At 38.9% G+C, this 22,556-nt stretch overlaps 1 protein-coding gene across 1 annotated transcript; it reads right to left on the bottom strand.

The window, feature by feature from the left end:
* Window positions 1–1,145: 1,145 nt before the first annotated feature.
* CP (ceruloplasmin (ferroxidase)) lies at window positions 1,146–19,461 on the bottom strand. Its single transcript, XM_008941388.1, is given in 18 exon segments — window positions 1,146–1,517; window positions 1,996–2,135; window positions 2,751–2,967; window positions 3,714–3,820; window positions 4,427–4,555; window positions 5,052–5,191; window positions 6,474–6,681; window positions 7,081–7,293; window positions 8,933–9,083; window positions 9,712–9,923; window positions 10,049–10,189; window positions 10,790–10,929; window positions 11,897–12,062; window positions 12,874–13,128; window positions 13,744–13,917; window positions 14,443–14,655; window positions 15,821–16,065; window positions 19,307–19,461. Coding segments are annotated over 18 exon segments (3,378 nt in total).
* Between the last annotated feature and the right edge of the window lie 3,095 nt (window positions 19,462–22,556).

Below are 22,556 nucleotides of genomic sequence, written 5' to 3'. Positions count from 1 at the left end.
TCGCTTTTCCATATCCATTAGGCATCACATAGAATATGTTTAGCTTGGAAGATAATATTTTTTTTATTTAGAGAAGAAGATATTTCTAGGTTGTTATGTCCATTCAGTTATCTTGTATTATCACCCTTTTATTAGTTGTGGGCCATCAAATGAAATCTTCCAAAACACACCTGGGGATGAATTGTCCGGGAGACAGTATTTCTCAAGAAATGCTTCAGCAAAGGCAGACCGTGGAGAATCACTGTGGTAAAATGTTTTCCTCATTCTAGTGTGCCTGCTGTACTCTTACATTTGAACTGATAGAATAATCTTGGCAACCAAGACTGTTTGTCTGTAAGGGTGAAAATAGCTTTTGTTACATGTATTTGATGAAAAAAAAATAGATATGTGTATGGACAACAGAGTCCAAAATGAGAGCAATAGATCTTTCTAGACATTGTGAGTAAGACTTAAAAGCAGCTTTTAAAATGCACTGAAGGGTACATTTTAATGCACTTTAGATGGCTGATTACAAAAAAATCCAACATACTGCTTCTGTAAGTTAAAATCTCTTTCTACATCTCTGTGTACTCTTAAGTCAGCCGTTTTATCATCTCTGCAGGTTTGCCACAATCAGAATGGTTTATAAAATAGAAATAGATTGTTTAACATTCCAGTCTGTATTTTTGGCATAGATACACATGTAAATCATATATATATATATATAGGTACACAACTATATGTGGACACACACTTGAAATGTTCCTACTGTTCTCTTTCTGACAGTTAACTATAACACATAATTATTATGTTCTGTCTTTTGAGTACAGCAAAGTTGCTTTTAAAATTTAATTAACTTTGTGGAAACAAGAACTTTAAAACTGCTTTGAGATTCAAGTTTTTTTCATGGGTAATATTGCTAAAGGAAGGTAATAGTGTCTCTAGAGCTAAAACAGGAAGAAAACACTATTTTAGTTTTTTAGTACTTTAACTGTTAGGGATGATGGCTTCAGCTTTTATTCCAAACAGGTCTGTTTAAGTGAAGACTGAGAGGGAGTCTGATGCTACTAGTATTTCTTGGGTACAGACATATTACATCTCATGAAGAGTTCTTTTAAAATAAAAATGTCATTTTGATTTCATTGATGGGAAGCTGAAGCAATTAGTCAATTAAAATCCAGTCCTTTAGCTACTTCTGTTTTCTCAGTAGCAGTACTAATCAAGTGGCTTGCAACATTCTGGCCTCCAGACAGCAATACTAAGCCATGAAATTCTGTTGGATGCCTGAACTGGATCTGAGTACACTGGCCTGTCTGTGAGCCTCATTCTGCACCTTTAAACATAATGAACATGATTGAGATAGATAAGCTCCTACCTTCCTTTGGGAGCACTGTGTAGGTGGTTTCCATGCCCCCATGGATGTGGTCAGTAACGTGACAGTGCAATAACCAGGTTCCAGGGTTCTGTGGGGTCATTTCCACAGTTTGAAATGTCCCAGGGAACAGATCAAAGACATCGGCCCGGTAAATCCCTGTTTGCTTCAGGACAAAAAAACAATGGTTAAACAGTTTGGCATTGCCAGGTGGCAGTAATTTAAGCTATCTTTATGCATATTCCCACCAAACTTTTTAATCACAACTGAGAGAAAAGACATCTACTCTATGTCATTTCTACAGAAGCATCACTTTGTACCTGCACTTTGTGCTTAAAAGGTTAATAAACCAGCAACTAAATGGAAATGAAGGAAAAACTACAGCTGTTGTCTTACCACAGCCGTGAAAATTCACATCTATGTTGTTGAAGCAACTTGTGAGGTTCTTGGTTAGCAAATGCTAACAGATATTCTCTCTCTTGTGTTTGTCAAATACAGGTTTGGGGCATAAAAACCTTATGGTCAAATTACAGGTCCGGCATAATACTGTAGTATCTGACTTTTCACCAGAGCTTACAGTCCTTGATATTTGATCTACCTGTCATTATTAACACAGTGAGAAATGAGTGGAAAGGAGCTGTTACCTTATACTCAAAGCTGTGGCCATGGAAGTGTGCTGTGTGGATGTCTATTTCATTGCCCATTCCCATCAAATACCAGGTGACTGTATCCCCAGCATGCATAGTCAGTCCATGTAAATTTCCGAACACCTTCCCATTAATGGCTAAAGAGAGGAAAAGAGCAAGCCAGAGAAAATATGTCACGTTTTGCATATTGTTATTCTGTAAACTTCAAGAGAATACCTGATTTGAAAGCCAACACTGGGCATATGTAACACCTTTGAATGGTACATAAAACCAAAACAATGAGATAGCATATTATGAATGGGCCTGTTTATATTCCATATTTAACTAGAAAGTAAGATGTAGTTAAAAGTTCTTCTCTGTACACTATTGCTAATATTGCAATTTCCTGCAGCTCTTTGTACAGGGGAGGTTTTAATAGGACATGCTTTCAGGGTGCACATGGCCTTTCCACCTTATTGAGAACAGTTGTTTGCTGACATCAGATAAAAATTTCAAATTTCATTTTTACTCTTTCTCTCCTCAAAACTTCAAGGTGGGACCATTGTTTTCATAGGTTAAAAAGAAAAAAAAAAAAGGTAGCAGCATCAACGATGTTTTCAAATACTTTGGGTGAAAATTTCAGGCTGTCCACCTTAGAACTGGAAATTCAGAGGGGATGAGAAAGTCAAATTTATATGCAGTACTTGAAAATACATAATTTTATAGAGCTTTCCAGAGTTACGTTCAATAAATTGGAAAATTAGGAAACATACCATGCATTTTATTACTTTCAAGGAATTCCTCATCCTCTTTGTCAACAAGGTGGGGGTGGGTAGAATAGGTTTTAATGTTCTCATCCAGGTACCATGACTCATTTTCATCAAAAACCATAAAAAGAAGAGCAAACTGAACTTTCTCTTTAGTATGAAATGATGGTGAATGATATCTATGACACACAACAAGTGTTCCTATTAATCCACTGTAAGTATCCTGAAATTACAAATGAAAAAACATATAATTACAAGCGGTGGCTAAGCAGAAGCACTTTTAATGCCAGACACAAATCCTCTTTTTACAGCTTTCAGTATCTGTGAATAAAGGTAGCCAGTGCTAAACAAGGCTATTTCTTCACTGTTATATGTTACCCATGATCAAGTTCAATGGACTATGGAAGAGTAACTGCCTCTTTTTCATCTCTTTCTAGAAACAAACATTTGTTCCATTTTAATTTCTTGCTCATGCTTTTTGTCCAAATTCTGTTTCAAGTTTTACGATTCTGAGCTTGGTTTCCATTCAAGATATACTTCTTTTTTGTGTGTGTTTTCTGAGACATGAAGGAAAGAATACATTGATTTCCATTAAAAATTGTTAGTCACGTTAGTGGGTGCTTGTACAAAAATGGCAGATTTATGTTCCACAGTTGCGTGTTAGTTTTCCCACACATGACTGATTAGCTATTGAGCAAATTACAAGGTGTTATCTTTAAGAATGAAATCTGAGTAAGGTGATCTATACAAACAACAGAATAACCAGGGAGCAAGAACATGAAGGGCTCTGACTCTCAAATCCTGCCCTGACTTTCTTGCATTATTCCAGAGACATTTAAATTCAGAAGTATGGTAATGGCGGAATGATGTGACAGAAAGCAGAGATTCAAATTCATCTCTCTTTTGCTGTAAGCGTATCTTATGTTGAAGTCATGAGCAACACCCTTTAGGTTGATATTAATAATATACCTTAACCATGTCCACCGTTGAATGGTATGCCCACGCAATACAATGTGGATCTCCTTTCTCAGAACTAGATCTCTCTGGAATTTTCCAGACATACATTTTTGTTTCACCTAGAATTAAATAAATATTGATGAGTTTTAGAAGTTTTCTGTGTACTGACTTCTAAGAACTTATCCTGAAACAGATGTTATCTCCATTTCCAGCTTATATTTGTCTTGAACGTCCTCTTCCCAGTTACTGCACTGGTACTACTTCTGCAAATCCCTGACTCTTCTTGCCAATGTTTTGAAGGCTTTTTTTTGGTGTGGCTACACTGTCCAGTTTACCATACTTAATAAAACCAATTGTATTTTTTTGTAAAGATCACAGAGGAATTTCTGAAATAATAATAACCAGCATAAGCTATTCTCTCCCTGTGTAGCCAAATCTATTTGCTTTCATGATAGGTGCAGCCGTGCTTTGTCAAAAAGTCACTGATCTGCCAAGGGCTAGGATACGTTGCAATGCATGTTAGCAGGGCACTTTTAATTGTAGAAATATTAGTCATAATCAGAATAAAAAATATAAGAACCTGTAAATGGTTCTTATAAATGTAAAAAAATGTAAAAACAAACAAACCAACCCGGTCTTTCCTGCTATCATAAAATGAAAGCTTGCTAAACCTCCCTAGAAGGCTTGATGTTACCTTCTAGAAATGAAGAAAGATGCTTTGATACCTGGGTTAGTTACAGCAACAACCGAACTGTCTGTTTTCACTCCATGGGCATGTATTGAATAAGGTCTTGATGCCAAGTTCTTAAAAACTATTATAATTTTATCTCCAGTATTTGACATAAGCAGTGGTCCTATTGTATTGAAAAGAAAGATTAACTTGGTTTTACAAAAGTTGAGAGCAGAGAGGGAGAGAAAGTTTGTTGTATTCAAATACACAACAACATTGGGTTATAATTCAACTAGAAACTTTACATGGATAATGTAATTCACTATGATACACCAGCTTGAGTAGGTGAAGTTAGGCATCAAAGTAGAGGCCTAAGTCTCCAAAGCTCTGAGCACCTACTGTGTATTTCAGGTCAGTTTGGATGTTGGATGTTGCTGCCCAGTTTTATGCTGACTTTGAAAATACTGACCTGTGATCGGGCAGCAAACCAGAAGGGTTTTTTCTTGTAGGCAAGCAATGCAATCTTGCTAGGAAAGTGCCTTAAAAAAAATAGCAATTCCATGTAGGTTTAGGCACTTAGTCTGGGTAGAACTATACTCAGTATTATTCAAAAAGTATCTTCTTATTTTGCTTCACTACATTTTTCCCAGTTTCAAAACTGAGCTTCATGACGATTATACCTTGAATTTCCAGGTGCTGCTGCTCCTCTGTTCTGTTTTTGGGAGTTCTGAATGTCTGATCAGTGTACTCGCGATATACTACCTTTCTGTATTTTGAGCCAATGAATTTGTCTTCTTTATTTAAAAATGGATTGCCAGGGCTAAAAAAAAAAAAAAAAGAAGAAGAATAACAAAGAAATAGAGACAAGAATATGTTGTGCATTTCTTCATGTATTACAAAACATCTTTTGCTGTTATGTCAATTAACCATCAAACAAAAACCCAACTTAGTGAAACAGTAATCTCACAGAACACTGCTATCTTCAACATGAAAACATTCTTGTTAAGCTGGGGAGGTTTCTCTTAACATGGAAAGTTAAAAAGAAAAAAAAAAAAAAAAAAAGAAACCAAAACAAACCACTGTAAAGTCTATATAGTATTTGAGAGAATGCTGAGTGCTTGGTCTGGCAGGTAATTCAAGATGCAAGAAGTCATCCAGCAACTTTTATACAGAAAAACAGAGCCCTTGGTGACATCTGTAGATCTGAAATGAAGCCTAAAACTTGTAAAGCTTAAGTGCCTTGCTGAAATGAAATGTGAGGGACTTATTCTCTAATGAGATAATGAGGGCTGGAGACAGCGAGGAAAAAAAAGTCTGATAACAGCTTGGTCCATATTACTTGTGCTTAGAACTATGACAGAGTCCACTGTGGTTTGCAAGGCAAGGAAATGTGCTATCAAGCTGAGGGAAAAGAAGAAAATACAATTAAGTCAATAACAAACTATAGACAGTTACAATCTGCTGCTTTAACCTCAAGCAAAGTTACGCAGGTGGAACACAGAAATTCATCAGCTTCTTGTTTAGCCTCTTTTGCTAATTGGCATGAATTATTTGATCCAATCAGTTCCCTCTCTTTGAGATTCAAATACTGGGAATAAAATACCAAGGTGACAAGCTTCACAGAGAAGTCATTTGATCATGGACTTATCTTGTGTAAGCTAATGAAATTAGGAGGCGTAAAAAGAACCTTACTCTGCATACACATAAACGTGAGACAAAGACACATTACATATTGTAAGCGACCAAACATCAGGGCAAAATAGTCATCGTATCTACAACTGAGTGAACTTTTTAAGCATTCCACATCAAGGACTGTACCAACATCAGTACATAATAAATACATGTGCACTATCCAGGATTCATTAAAATGTGCAGCTGCCGCACAGAAGATTTATGTTGGACCATTTCATGAACATCATGCTGTCTGACTCACAGTTACATGGCAATGTTACTGGGGAAGGATCATAAATTCAAGTGAGACCTAGAAATATGTATGCAAAGAACGTGTGTCTGGAAATGCCTGGAGCAGTAAAAATGCTCAGAGGAGAAGTTAGTTACTCTTGCTTTTTTGCATTTTTTCCTTTGTGTATGTTCCAAAGTACCTTTCCTTATGGTATTGATGCCGTTCAAATTCCCATGTCCTGTTAGGAGAATAGTCCCATTCAACTTCCACTGCAGCAATATAGTAAGTCTTTTCATGCAAATACGTAGATAGATTCACATTCTGCTGATCGCATTGTTTCACTTCATAATTCTGTTTCATGCCTGCTGTGTAGTGATCTGTTGTCAGGCATGACACTTCAAAAACTCCTGCAGGTCATACAAGAAACAAAGACCTGAGGACAAAAATCTGTTACTAGTAGATCTTGAGATAGTATTACCTATTTTGATTTAGTGTTTAGAGACTGAGTCACAGGCTGTTGCTCATATAAGATACAAATGCACTGTGCAGGATGGCTTCTTTTAGTAATACAATTCAGCACACATAGAAGGTAGAAAAATCAAGGCTTTAGCTTTAAGAGCTTACATCCTATGAACACCAGTTGTTTGCTGCCCTTCAAACACAGCTGTACGCAGTTTTAGCACCCAAAGGATCAAAATATAATCTATTTAAAACTTGTCTGTAAGCATGAAATATTCATAGGTAATACAGTTTCTAAATGTAATAGTTTCTAAACTGGTAACAGGATTTTTAAGCAAGACACTTACCTTCAGAATCAGGCTTCATAATAGCTGTAAGAAATGTATGTGGAAACAGATTTGCTGTATCCCTTCTTGTTCCTTTAGTTGTGAATGTGTTTCCTGAAAAGTAAATCCCATGGATGTCGACTTCTGACCCCAAGCCCATCAAATGCCAGGAAACCACACTCCCTTTACACATCTCAAGACCACGCTGATTTCCATACATATAACCATTAATGGCTGTCGAAGATTTGGGGAAGCAAAACACACCTTGATTAACACGTTACTTAATTCTGCAATACAGGTTAAATAATACACACTTCAGATGCAATATGATGCTTTAGACTGACAGAAATATTGATAATAAAATACTTTATCACATATAGCGAAACTATAGAGTCAATTCAAGCAAACAACTTTTAAAACCCAGTGTTTAAAAACATTTTCTAACTGTTCTCCTTTTTAATGTTTAAAGCACAAACAGCTGACTTGACCAACTGGAACTTCCACTGATTTATACCCATCGAGTATGCAGGACACATAAAGCATCCTGCTTTATACCCTGCAAGACCCTCCAGCCACACAGTGGAGACAATCTCAGGTGTTTTTTAGTTGGAGTTACTAACCCTTTCTAGCTACTCCTGTACAAAACTTTCAAAGCCTGGGACCCACTGGTACTACTGAATGCTCACTATCAGGACTCAGTTAATAACAGGAATGGCCATGAGAGCAAAACCAAAGAAAGAGCACAAGCAAATATGTTTGAAGATCAGGACTTATTTGCATGGCTAGGTACTGAAGATAAAAATGTTCTCTCACATGAAAATGTGAAGATGTTTCCACAGTACCAAACTACTATCAGCATGAAACTTGGCTCTGCCCCATTAAAGAAACAAATTCATTTGTTTAGATTTTCATTCCAAAGGGGCCACAGTGCTGGTAAGAGAATCCAGACTCAGCCATGGACATAAAATGAGCCAGCAACGTGCCCTCTTTGCAAAGACAACTAATGGCATCTCAGGCTGCATTAGGAGGAGCGTTACCAGCAGGTCAGATCATAGCTGCTATTGTAGAAACAATAGTAGAAAAGCTTCAGTCAAACAGAGCTGGAAAGCAACTGAGGAGAGAAGGACATGGGGCTCCTGGCAGACACTGAGTTGAACATGAGCCAGCAACATGCCCTTGCTGCAAAGAAGGTGAATGGAATCCTGGGCTGCATTAGGCAAAGTATGACCAGCAGGTCAAGGGAGTTCTGTAATGAAGACAGAGCCAGGATTCTTCCAGTGATGCCCAGTGACAGGACAGAGGCTGGCACACACAGGAGGGTCCCTCTGAACATCAGGAAACACTTTTTCACTGTGAGGGTGACTGAACACTGGCATAGGTTGCCCGGGGGGTGGTGGAGTCTCCATCCTTGGAGATACTCAAAAGCCATCAGGACATGGTCCTGGGCAACCAGCTCTAAGGTGGCCCTGCTTGAGCAGGGAGTTGGAGATGATGACCTCCAGAGGCCCGTTCCAACTTCAAACAGTCTGCGATTCTGTTAAAATCCTCCTTCCAGCTACATCATCTGTAGGGCAGAGGCCAGTCTTTTCCTTGCTGCCTGGCTGCATTCCCAGGGGCTGCACATGGGCTAGAGACCGAATTCCTCCTCATGTCTGCTCAACGTGGTACATAACAGTGCTAAATGCTCAACTGCCATGCAAGACACTGAACAGCTGGCATTATACTTTGAACTACCACATTTAGCTGAAATTGAATTGCATTCAAACATGGTTTTCTTTCCAATGGAAGGGAATGAAAATTCTCTGCCACAATATAGTTTCCTAGTCTCCAACATGAGGTCACAAATCTTATTCTAGAAATAAATATTTCTTACAGTGCATTTTGTTAGACTCCTGGAAGTCCTCATCATCTTTGTCAATTTTGTTGGGGTTTAGTGTAAACATTAAAATATTGTCTTCCAAGTACCAGCTCAGATTCTCATCAAATACTGTAGCAAGTAAGAAAAACTCCACATTCACATTTTTCTGTTGGGAAGAAATAGCACAAAGGAAAAGAGAAATGAGTGAATGGAAAGTATCGGGAAAAAAATTCTATGTGCATAATAATTTATGAGTATAATTCACAAAGTAGGATAGATAAATACATTGATACTACTGATAATCTCAAAGCTTCTTCAATTGCTCTTTCTGGTGACTAGATGCCTGCTGCTAATGTTCTTTCTACTAGCAGGAACCACCTCTGGAAATGAGTGTGCGTTTTGGTCTGTAAAGCCTTTGCATTTTTCTAGTCATTCCCATCCTAGCTGAGACTTGAATGCCAGTGGTCGCTCATTGCAATGGTGGTTTCACAACATGGTGTCTGTCTGTCCGAAGCCAGACCAATTTAAAAAAAATAAGAAACAAACAAACAAAAAAAACCCAAGCCAAACCAAACCAAACAAAAAAAACCAAAACAAAACAAAAAAAAAAAAAAAACACCAACCATTTTCTTCATTTTATGTATTCCCCTCAGCACATGTGTGAGACCATGATGTGGAAAGGAGGTAGTGCTGAGTGGTCCTTACTGTGGCAGGCCCTGAGGGCACAATTCAGGAAGATAACACAGATTCAGCTACTATAATGCAAATGCTTCCATTTTTCTTCTTCAACTGACCTGTTTCCCAGAAGGAAGCAGGGCTCCCTTCTTGCACACCAGGAGAGGACCCACAAGGCCAGAACTGGTGTCTCTGACTGCATCCACAGCTGAGTAATAAAGCCAGGTTAAACAATCTGGATCTTGGTCTGTGGGGCCCACATCTTCTGGCACATTCCACTCGTATGTAAATGTAGTACCAGGACTCACATGAGAGGCTGAAGATTCAGTGCCTGTTATGGAAATCAACATTAGGACTTATGCTTTATGAGCATTGTTTATTTTATCATCTTTGGCACACAAAGGTGTACAACAGCACATGCCCTGGTGCTCGCAGGAGCCCTGTCTCTAGGCCCACCTCTGGAGGCGGCGCCGTACCAGGCACCCTCGTTGCTCTTGCGGTAGCTCACCCCATGGGGCTGGATGCTGAATGGGCGGCTGGCGTTGTTCCAGAAGGTTACCCTGATGCTCTCACCCACTTCAGCCTTGATAACAGGTCCTAGAAAAGACCACGTGGTCTAATTACAAGATGGTTCTACCAAGTGCTGTACAGCAGATCTCTACAAGCTTAGAGCAGTCCATGGCTGGCTGCTTTCCACGCTGCACAGGAACTGCCCTGGGCCTATACTCAGGGTCTCTGGCACACAGACAGGATCACATGGCACCCCCACAGAAACTGGACTGCGCCATCCCCAGCTCTTCATGAATGACCAGTGACATGCAGGACAGTTCCTCCCTTTGGAAGGAGACCTACAGATATTAGCACCAACCTCCAACTCAGGCCACAGCCATGCCAGCAGCAGCCAGGTTATAAATAGGGCTAGACCTGCCTAGACTGACCTTATCATTCAGAGCCTGACTTTCAGAGACCATGGCATATCTCCACAGAAAAGCTGGAGACCACCACAGCATTACCTTCAAGAGCTTTCTTACACCCTGGGGTGTCTCCTGGAGGAACCCACAGGCACTGACATCTTCAGGAGGCAGGGAGAGCCAAGGGCCACCTCCTCTGGAGATGGAGGGGCTCTGTTGGCTACCCAATGGAACTGGTAGTTTACTCTCATAAATCTTTGACATGAAATAATTTTAGATAACTTACCTAAGAGTCCAAGGTGTGCCTCCTCTGTGAGTCTTCTTTTATGTTCAGTGAAAGAACCATCTGTGTATTCTTTGAAAACTGCTTTTTTATAAGAGCCACCAATTCTTTTCTCACTTTGTTCAAAAAATATGCGAGATTCACTGCATAAAAGAAATTGCAATAGATGCAAACAGCTCAAGTCATAATGCTCAGCTTTACAAAGGCAGTCAGGACCTCAATCCTATTTTCTGAGGTATGATGTGCTGAGTTTGTCCTTTGGGGCTCCTTTCAGTGACCTGGCCACATGTTCATATGCAGTCCTATATAAAGATATGCAGGAATCCATTATCCTCAACTAACTTCTCTTTAAGAAAAAGATACTGTGCTGTGTTGCCCCTATGAAGCCAGCATGCTTAGAGACTTATCAAAAATTATTTCTAGTCAACATTTCGTAACCTGAAGTTTACTCTTTTCATTGAAAGCTACACATAATTCAACAACAGTGGATACAAACACCAAGAATATGTAACACCTAAATATAAAGTAAGATTTAGTCTATACACTTTTACTCTTCAAAAAAGGACCTTTCAGTATTTTACAAGCACTGTTCAAACAATGAACTGTGCCTCATCCCTTGTGCAGCTGGTAAGTACTCTTTAACTCATAGACAAAAAATCAGAGGAATCAATGTATTTAGTGAATTGATCCAGGTCTTAAATATGTAAACACAGAGCATAAGGCAAAGCCACTTCATGCAAGTTGTTTGCGAGCTGAAATGCCATTAGCATAATTTTCATCAGCTAAGGAGATGATACCGAATTCCCAGGTTTGCTTTCTAACACAGAACAATCAACCATCTTGAATCATCAGAGGTGACTGTCTATATATGATGTTACAATTCATCCTAATCCCAGTGAAATTACTGTGACAGGAAATTTTATAGTAAAATTACAAGGAAAACAATAGACATAATTTGGTCTGATATTTATCCTAACATTAATAATTAAGCAGAGGTGAGGACAATGAGAAATTCTGTTTAAAATCACTTCTACCACATGGCTTACCTTATTTAGTATGTTTGTATCAATTCTGCTTGGAAAGTAAACTTCTTTATTTAGAAGCATTTACCTGTCTGAAACTAATTCTTGTTGTGTAAAACTGTTTATTGCAGATGGGCCATAATTCCAGATGGTCTCTTCAGCAGCGATGAAGTATTGTCTTATTTTTGTACTCTCATTGTGATCTCTTGTGGATTTCCTACAGTCTTGTACTTTAAAAATGGCCTGCATACCACCTAGAAAAAAAATGAGGAGGCAGAGAAAACTAGGGAGAAGGAAGTACACTTTGTTTTCTCTTTTCCTGCTTCCAGCAGCTTTTCAAATCTTAAAAACTCAGTGTAGTCAAATCTGTCTGTTAAACATACTCAGTTTTATATCAGGAGTTTCATATCTTGGAGAATGATTTTGAGTTCTGCATTCCTTCCCACTTTTGTGACAATTTATTTCTCTAACTCACCTATAGGGATATATATTATGTAAAAGTGGGACATAGATCTTAGAAAAGGGTGGAATTAGCTTCTCAGTATTTCCTTCAGTTATCGAACACTGGAAATATAGGAAGATACAGGGAAGAGAAATGCAGATCATCTCTGCTTATTAGCCAATGCACTTTCTAGAATACATTTGTGTCAGCTGGCAAATTAGCCTGCCTGTGCTCTGTCCCTTGCCAACTTTTTTATTGGCAATCAGAAAATATGATTAATTACCTTCAGTAAAAGGCAAATATCATGCTATTGTCTAAAGTTAAGTCTTGCAAAAGTGCAAAAGTGTAGCTGGGCCAATTGCTGCCAATTGACAACAATTTTCATTACAGACAAGAATTTCTTTGATTTCTACATGCTTGCGGCCATCTAATACACTCCTAGGCATTTCAATTACTAGGAGAGTTTTAGTACCTAGAGAAAAATATCATCTGACCTATAACCAGGTCAGAAGTACTGCTAAAGTGACTCAGTAAATGGTTAGCTCAACTTAAGAAAAAAAAAAAAAAAAACCAAACACCAACAAAACCAACCCATATTCTGGTCTCTGAAAGTTATTCTGTACCTTCAATATGGTCATTCACTTGGCAGCTGAGCAGCCATTCCCCGGGACTCCTTGGTATCATGACAGCATCAATAAATGTGGCTGGGAAGAGGTTGATGGAATCGACTCGATGATGCCTTTCTATTAAGGTCTGTCCATGAAAGTAAGCTGAATGGATATCAGCTTCATTACCCATGCCAAAAAGATGCCATTTTACCTTATCTTCCACACACATTGTGAGGTTTGGAAGGTATCCGTACATGTACCCGTTGATTGCTAAAAGAAATATTGTTTATTACAGTTAACCTTCACAGGCCTTAGGATCTTCTTCAAAAGCAGGTCTCATACAACCATTGCTCTATTCTTCAGAACAGAAAGAAGCTCAAAATGAAACTCTGCACCTTTGAAAGTTAGCCAATGTCAGACACACACTTTATCTGCACAACCACCTGCATGGGCAGCAGCGCCTGTTATGATTCTTGAATCCATGTCAGAGCCAAAGGTGTCGTCTTTGTTGATGTCAACAGTAAAACTGTTTTTCTGAACTGCAATATTATACTACAGAGTTCAGGACTAAGAAACAGAACAAAGTAACACAACTCTGTTCAGGGCACCTGGGAAATTATACTAGCAAAGAGGTTCTGGGCACCTAAGAATTTTATATTGCAGCTCCAAAGGTCTGATTGTACAATACTGGCCTTTTTTTTTTTGGGGGGGGAGGGAGGATGTGTGGGTGTGTTCTTTGTAAAAGGATCTTTCTTAATCCTCTGAGCAAAAGCCCTGCTTAAACAAAACAAATATCTACAATTCATCTGGAGATAACAGAGCTAACACCTAAAATATTACTTCACCATGTCAATAACAAGCAACATTAACATGATGTTCTCTTACAGTGCATTTTATTGCTTTCCTGGAAGTCCTCATCATCTTTGTCAACTTTGGAAGGTTCAGAACAGTATGTCCTGATATTATCCTCTAGATACCAGCTGAGGTTTTCATCCACCACAGAAAACATAAGGATAAATTCAGCATCGAAGTGTTCACCACTGCCCTTATCCATTGTATCTGAAAAAGCAAATGCTGTATTCAAAATTTTTGGCAACTGACATTATCTTTTCATCAGTTTTAAGTGTAGTGTCAGTAGGGCTGGTCACTGCTTACTTCATATTTTGCCTCTTTTTTTGAGTGTGAGTGTACACAAACTTAGAGACAAGCTTGGAAAAAATATCGATTTTGACAGATACCATAAAATAAATTTACTAAGAATAAATATTGCATGTGATAAGATTACAGTAAATCTGTTTCACTTATCAGTATTTACACATCCTTTTGCATTACTAGCATAAACATATCTCAATCATATGGATTGAGTGGACATCACATGGACAAAGTATTCTGCAAATTATATTTGCTGCCACACAAAATCGAACTACTTCCTTTAGTACTGAAAGGCAGCTAATCGAGAAGACAAAAATCTGCTGTTTCAAAATTAACTGTAATCTTCTCCTCTTTCAGCAAATTATTTCACTGATACTTAACAATAATCATTATCAATCACCTTATGTTCCTACGTATGTATTTATGGTTTACCTTTCCTGCAAATTATTAAAGGCCCAACAAGCCCAGAGGCAACATCTCTTGGAGCATCTACATGGGAGTGATAAACCCTGGTTATGCAGTCTGCATCTCCCTCAGCTGGACCGTGATCTTCTGTCACATCCCATGTAAAGGTGTACTGGCCTCCAGGCTCCACAGCATCATCTCTCTTCTGCAGATCTTTGGTGTTGTCAGGATAAAAAGCACCTGAAGAATGCCATGCAGCCAACATTAACACAACACATTCACAACATGGTGTCAGGATAGCACTTGCCATGCTTTTAAGCAGACTACATGTAGCAGTAACATGGATTGAACATATGAATACAAATTTTTTAAAAAGTCATTAAAATTAGGTGAGTAGATTTTTCCTTCTGTTTGGGAGTCTCTTCATTTGCCTTTGAGTTCCATGGGAGCACTTCGATTAATGGCACATTAAATTTAGTCCTTAATTTATTGGGAGGGCACTATGTACTTCTGCTAAAAAGATAACAATTCAAATATTTGTAAAACATTTGTTAAATATTAATCTTGGAAACTGTTCTAAAATATTGCATATATCCTCAAGGAACAAGAGCAACAGCAAAAAAAAAAGTTAAACATTGTTACAACAAGTGCGTGTTCTGCTACATAACACAGGGTTCTGATCCCACAGAATGTATCTATATCAAACCACATATTAGTTGTAATAAAAAATGTCACAAAATATTAGAAGTTAGGATGATACCTCATAAATTCTTCTAAAGATAAAATTTTAAAGACTGCTTTTGAGACAGCAAAAATTCATGCACTGTTTTTAAGGCAAACTAATAAAACTTTCAACATCCATACTCTGGTGCTGTCTGGTGCAGAAAATCACCTGAATGTGGCAAGACCACTTATTGCAAGGGCCAATCATCACTAACCCCACTAGCACTCCTACAACACATCTTAAAGTGTGTAAGACTTACCTAATTAATTTATTGCTAAGCAGTAGCTGTTTCTTTATTTTAAGAAATTCTTGTGTATCTTACATAAAAATTTAATGTTAAGAATTTGGAACTGTAAGTTATCACTGTTAACAATATATTCTTCATAACAGTATCATTTTTTTCCTTTAGATATCATCAACATCTGTATTTCTTATGCACCTTTATGCCCTTATTTCAGGTGAAATTTTGACCTAAAATCACTTTCTTTATGAATTCCACTTTTGGCTTTGTCTTTCACTCTCAAAAAAAAGCATCAAAATTCTTATCTCTGATTTTAAATTGATTCTGTCCAATTTTATATCTTTATTTACTCAACCAGTGTTTGGTGAGAAAACATCACTCACACTCAGACAAATTATTAACTTTTGATAAATTCTGTCACACACCAGACTGAATCTTACCTTCATTTTCCTTTGTGTATCTTACACCATGTGGGTGCAGCGTGTAGTTTCTAGAGGCCAAGTTTTTCAAGTGAATAATAATGGAATCCCCAACTTCTCCCTTAATGATAGGGCCTAAAAAACCCAGCCATGAAGGTTTGTCAACTATTGCATTATACAAATGATCAGTGAACTGAGTGTAGACCGCCTTCTTGTAAGTGCTTCCTATCCTATGCAGTCCTCTTTCGAGAAAGATTCCAGCCTGCCTGTACAGAAAATACACAAACACACCTGTAGTGTCAGATACTCGTTTTATATTTGAATGGTGTTAACTAGTAGTGTCTCAAATAAAGACCAGGCCTCCATAGTGCTATGCACAACTACATCTGGTTTTAGGTACAAATACATCTCTTAATCATAAAGAGTTAGGCCATATAGAGATTAAATACTATGCACCAACCTGATTTTTTTCTACCTATTTTGTAGACTGACTATAAGGGTACTTGATACAATTTTGGGCAAATATGAGACCATGTGGACAATGTAAATAATAGTTCTTACTGCTTAAAACTTTTGTACTTACATGCTTAAGTTGCTGTATAATTTTTCCACGGCCTGTTAAAAATAACTATTTCCACCACCACGCTGCTATGTTTGCTGCACAGCCATTGCTCCATTGCACTGAGAGGCAGACATTTAAGATGTTTGGACATGAGCAAAACTACAAGGTGCTGCTGATGTCCAGTGCATGCATGGGGGTATGGGCATGCAGAAGGCGGAAATGAGTGAGAGCAAGCCCTAAGCTTGCTCACCATCTATAGGTGAAGAAGAGTCACAGCCTCAGAGCTTGATAAGGATTTACCTTAATAGTCTCATTTTTACAGATTCAGCCCAAAAATACACAAACAGTTTACATGAGAGCAGGGAATTAGTAATGACCTCCTCAATCACTAAATGCCTTAACTATGGGACAACTGCTCCTCTAAATTAATGAAACACATACTAAAAAGTGCTTGGTTAGCAAGGTAACAGCCTAAACCATGAGCTAAAATAAGACTGATGGAGATGGTATTTCCTACACATGGCATCAATACCTCTGAACCACATACCTATTGTGGAGATGCTGCCTAAGCACTGCTCGCTGCCAGCAAGGGGTCACTACTTGTCTCTGACAACTATCAACTAACAGCTTTGGAGCCAACCTCTGCCTGTGTTGAGGATCTGATAACTCTCACTAAAGAGTCTCAGAAGTCTCTGAGAAGTTATCTTTGTGGGAAAAGTGCTTATATTTGCTAACTTCAGTGGTGAGAGAAACTGCCAGCACTGGCTGTTCAAACAATTAGCACTACTCTTGTAGCTACTAGTAGCTTGATCTAGTTGGAGATGTCTCTGCTTATGGTGGGAGGGTTGGACTAGATGACCTTTGGAGGTCCCTTCCAGCCCAGAGATTCTATGACTCTATGATACTATTGGCTGATGCTGTTAGCCCAAACTCCACAGTCTCTTTAACAACAAATCCTCCTGCACATTTCCATGCAGATTTCAGGAGGACTAGCTATGGAACCAGATCCTGGGCTGCATCAAGAGAAGTGTGGCCAGGAGGTCGAGGGAGGTGATTCTCCCCCTCCACTCTGCTCTGGTGAGACCCCACCTGGAGTACTGCATCCAGTTCTGGAGCCCCCATTACAAGAGGGACGTGGACCTGCTGGAGCGTGTCCAGAGAAGGGCCACGAGAATGATCCGAGGGCTGGAGCAGCTCTCCTACGAGGACAGACTGAGAGAGTTGGGGCTGTTCAGTCTGGAGAAGCGAAGGCTCCGAGGTGACCTTATTGTGGCCTTCCAGTATCTTAGGGGGGCCTACAAGAAAGCTGGGGAGGGACTTTTTAGGATATCGAGTAACAACAGAACTAGAGGGAATGGGGCAAAGCTGGAAGTGGGCACATTCAGGCTGGATGTGAGGAAGAAGTTCTTCGCCAGGTGAGTGGTGAGACCCTGGAATGGGTTGCCCAGGGAGGTGGTTGAGGCCCCATCCCTGGGGGTCTTTAAGGCCAGGCTGGAGGAGGCTCTGGGCAGCCTGATCTAGCGGGAGGTGTCCCTGCTCATGGCAGAGGGGGTGGAACTGGGTGATCCTTGTGGTCCCTTCCAACCATGACAGATTCTGATCTGTTTTGGCAGAGGACTTTGGAGCCCTGGTGGCTCGGTGGTAGGACTTGATGATCGTGGAGGTCCCTTCCAACCTAAATGATTCTATGATTCTATGATTCTAAGTAACTTATTCCAGGAGGAGGCAATCCTGGGAGATACGGCAACACTGCCTGAAGTTCAGCAGCCTCTTGTTTTCTCATCTTACATGATGAGAAATTCAGCTGGTATGTTTTCATACTCCCCACAGGCCATATTCTGAAGCAAGTTAATACTGTCCAAAAATGTGAAGTATTTCCCACAAGGCTGAGCATTGTTTAAGAATGTGGGGAAGGATTATTTGTACCTTGGCAAGCACAGATCTGAAGTGTAATTAAAATGCCAGTTCAGAGCTCTACAAAACTTGGATAGCGTAAACTTAGCTGTGAAAGCTCAGTTACTGGAAGCTTGTGTGCTTGAAGCCTTTTAGCCACAAATTAAATCAAACAAATATGATATGGTTCTTTTTGGCTTGTTTGAACAGCTACCATTTAATTGTAGAGTATTCCTTCCAGCAGGTAAACAAGCTCTTCCCTTCTGCTCTTCCCTGCCTATATAAATATCAATCTCTCTAAAAATACAGTCTCACAGTTGAACAGCTCAGAAGAAGAATCAGAGAGGCTGAAAATGAAAACTACAATAAAAGGGACCAGCAGGCATACAACTAGCGAAAAACTGAAATTAGTTTAGCATGCTGTTGGTTGTCATAGAGCAGAGAGAAGCAGTGAAAAAGCTGTGAATAGCAGTGGCTTGTTGTATTATAACACTGCTTTGCAACTTTCAGACAAGATGCCCTGCTTCCACCATTTATTAGAATCACTATGCTCTTGAATCACTGGCAGTGTCTAACATGTCACTCAGTTTATAAGTAAATGACCACTGCCAGCAATGACCAGCTAAAAAGAAAATCTATGCACAGTAGGAAAGTTCTACATTTGTGAAAATTCTGTGTTTGAAAACATACCAGCAAAAGTCTTCTCTTCAGCACTGGCACCTTAGCTATTCAAAATTAAACATTGTTAGATGTTCAGGGTGTTTTTCTTTTCTCTCTCTCTACTGAGTATACATTTCATCGCAACAATTTCACAGGAGCCCTACATAATCCAATGCTTTTAATTTGCAGAGAATTAGAATGTAATGCTCAAAGCAAGCCAGGGTGGAAAAAAAAGAAATAATCAAAATTCCCTTATACATCTGGCAGAAAAATCCACTGACACCAACATGATTCATTTCACTGCCTTCACCAATTTTTCAGTCTGGCCCAACTGTCTAAAGCAAACAATGCTGTAAAAATCAAACTTAACCAGTGTTGACTGTTTTACTTACTCTTCTTCTGCAAAAAGCTGTCCAGATACGATATTGGTATTGCCAGGTGCATAGTTCCACACTGTCTCTACAATGCCGATGTAGTACTCCCTGTTCACTGCCCCAGCTTGGCAAAAGCAAGAAACCAGCAAGCACCTTAGGAAGAATAGATTCATTCTACATCCACGAACCTTGTGGAAAATGTGAAATAAAAACACTGGACAAGCACTTACCTTTATATGTTCTTGTCTCTCTCACCCCCCACCCTCCTTACCTCCCCCCTTCCCGCTCCTGTTTGCTTTGGTGAACACAATAAAATGTTGCACAATGTCTCTGTGTGTCAAGAGTAAACACAAGATTCTGGTAAGCTCGGTCAGTTCAGATAATCTTCAAAGGAGGTTGTTTGTTTTTTTTTTTTATTTCTGCTAACTTACTATCACACAAATTACCATAAATGGTACCATAAACGGACTGTTACTGGATTGTAAATCTTGTAGCTGAAAGTACTGTCGATTTAAAAAGATCTACAGACTTCAGCTTAATTACATCCTTCACTATCTTTATCACTCTCTCTCTGTAGCTTATATACTACTGAGACAGTAATTTCTGTGATATGCAGCACAAGAACACAGCTTTTCAATTGTATGGTGAAAAGCTCTAGCTGCTACCCGTGTTCCCCAGTGCTGACAGACATGAGAGGAACCTGGTGCTTCTGTGCTGACAGACTGGGCACAAGGCAGGCCATGTCCTGCAGACCTGCTGCTGTTTCCCTCGCTGGGTCTGGATCTACAGATCACTGCTTCTTCCCCCCTGCACAGCAATCACTACACTGGTGTGACACAGGGAGATACGGGAGGACTGAGGTTGAGGTCATTGGTATCAGAGCAGAGCTTACATGCTGATATATGCATGAGTAAGCACTGCTAACCCAGCACAGTTCCCTTGGAAATGGAATTTTAGCATGGAGTGTGGCACATACAGCTAGAATTGACAAGGACAGGCTGTTCACAGATAGAGGCAAGGGATGTTTGCATCTCACTTCCCAGCAGTTTCACTATTGCACAAATGGAAATGAGGCTCAGAAATTCTGCAGAACTAACTCTCTCTGTTATCTTCCTCCTAGTCTATCACTACACAGGATAAGCCACATTCTTCAATGCCTGAAAGCAGAATAGACCCAGGGCAGAAGGTTATACTTTTGTTTTATTCAAGTTCTGTAAACATTTTGTACCTGTTACTCTCATTGAAAAATAAGAAGGAAATTGGACCTTCAACAGGGGATGTTTAAAAAGCACCTAACCAAAGTTTGCAATGGCAATTGTTTTTTCAAGCACACATCCATTACAACATGGTTGTATCTAAAGCGTTAGACACACAAAGTCATCTGTAAACTTGCAGACTGTAAAGGCTTCTACTGAGAAATATATATCTTCAGTCCCTTGGGAATTCTTAAAAAAAAGAAATCTCTTTGACTCTAAGCACTGACACAATCACACCTATTCCAAATGACATTTTTCATTGTATGGCAACTCAAAAAATCTCTAATAACCATCATCTTCCTTGAAGCTACCTTCTTAGTGGTCAGAAAAATTATTATTTTGGATAGAAGACTAAAATTCAGAACATAACTAAAGTGCAACAGCTTTCCTTTGATGACGTACAAATCCACATCTTATTTACCAGGACTGTGGTATGCAGATAAATTACCTATTTTAATCACTACTCATATAAAAAAATTTCAGGCACTGATGTCCATAATCGCAGCTTTTAGAACCTTCTATACATCTGCATTAAATGGAAGATTCTGCTTCTGTCTAAATGACTGTGGCCAAAGCTCAGTTTTCGAAATCCGACTGTATGATGAAATTCTGGAGTTTCCCAGGTTGGCATCACATACTCCAAATTATTTCTGCAGGGCTTTCGTTTTTTCTTTGCTGCAGATGAAGGTCAATGATTCATAGGAAAGATCAACTTGCACACGTTGCCTCTGCCCCATCTGTAAATGAACTCAGATGAAAATCAGAAGAAACTTACCTTCTCTTATGCTACTTAAATTCAAAGTAATTCCTAAATACTCAGCTAACAGAACAGAGTTGTCCATGTCTATGTAGGCTATTTGGTTTATTTTTGTTCAAATTTCCACTGGACTGAGGAAAAGGAAAAAAAAGCACAAGCAATATCCTTGAAATCACATTTAGATAAGGGTATAAGCATAGGCGTTTATTTGTCTTAGCCTCTTGAGTCCTCCAAATAACTCTTTCTTGATTTGCAAAAGTACTGCATGTTGTTTTTATTTAAAGATAAAACAAAATCTTCTGACAGACAAGATTTTTCCATTACTGCTTTTAATTGTGCCTCACCCAAACTTTAAGCTATTGCTATGCCTGAGCACACTCCTATGACCTTTCTCTTAAGGAACTCGAAAAACTGACAGAGATGACTCTACTTCCAAAGTCTTCATTAGTATCTTCATCAGGTGTTTGAAGGGCAGGAGCTTCTCTGCTCTGGTTGACAGGGCCTAAAAAGACTGAGCACTTAATTTAATAGGTTAAATTATGAGTCTGCAGTTTGGTGTCATTATATCCTCCTCATTTCTCATACTGAGGATGCTTAATGCTGTGACAGTTCTGAAAGTCCTCAAAATTGTACTGAAAATATAAAGCTGATCTTTTACTTCCAAAATTTTCCATGAGATTAAAAAAAAAGGAATATTCTGACCAAAAAAAAAAAAAAATCTTAACAAAAGCTCCCAGTGAGATTGAATTGAAACTCCACAGTTTGATAATTCCCTAATCAGAATGTGTTTATAGTCTGCTACCCATGATGCTGTTCCAAGTTCCTGCAAACCTTTACAGGTAAGCACCTTTTAACTTTTAACATTCTGGGGAGCTTCATTTGTCCTCTGCCACCCTATTCTTTTTCAGTGTGGAAAAAAACCTCCAACCAACATGTGAAGAATTACCAATGAGGGAACTGTACTTCAGTAAGACTCACTTTTACCTACATGAGGAATAATATGACCAAAATGCAGAAGTGGATGGGGCTTCACAGTATTTTACTACAAATCTCTGTCCACAATTATTTGTGTTCAAAACTGAGCCTCTACAGCTATTTCCAGCTGCAGTATTTTAAATTAATTACATTCTTGAGCCATACACAGCACAATAAAACTTCAACAAAATGCAATGTCTCGTAAGGAATAAATAACGCTGGAACTCTTACTTCTAGATTTTAGCATTAACTCGTTACTTACAGAGGCTTATAAAAAATC

The sequence above is a fragment of the Merops nubicus genome, unplaced genomic scaffold, assembly GCF_000691845.1.
Source record: "Merops nubicus isolate BGI_N331 unplaced genomic scaffold, ASM69184v1 scaffold21265, whole genome shotgun sequence".
NCBI classification, from domain to species: Eukaryota; Metazoa; Chordata; class Aves; order Coraciiformes; family Meropidae; genus Merops; species Merops nubicus.
The sequence above is the reverse complement of the archived record's forward strand: the minus strand, read 5'-3'. Positions and strand labels throughout refer to the sequence as shown.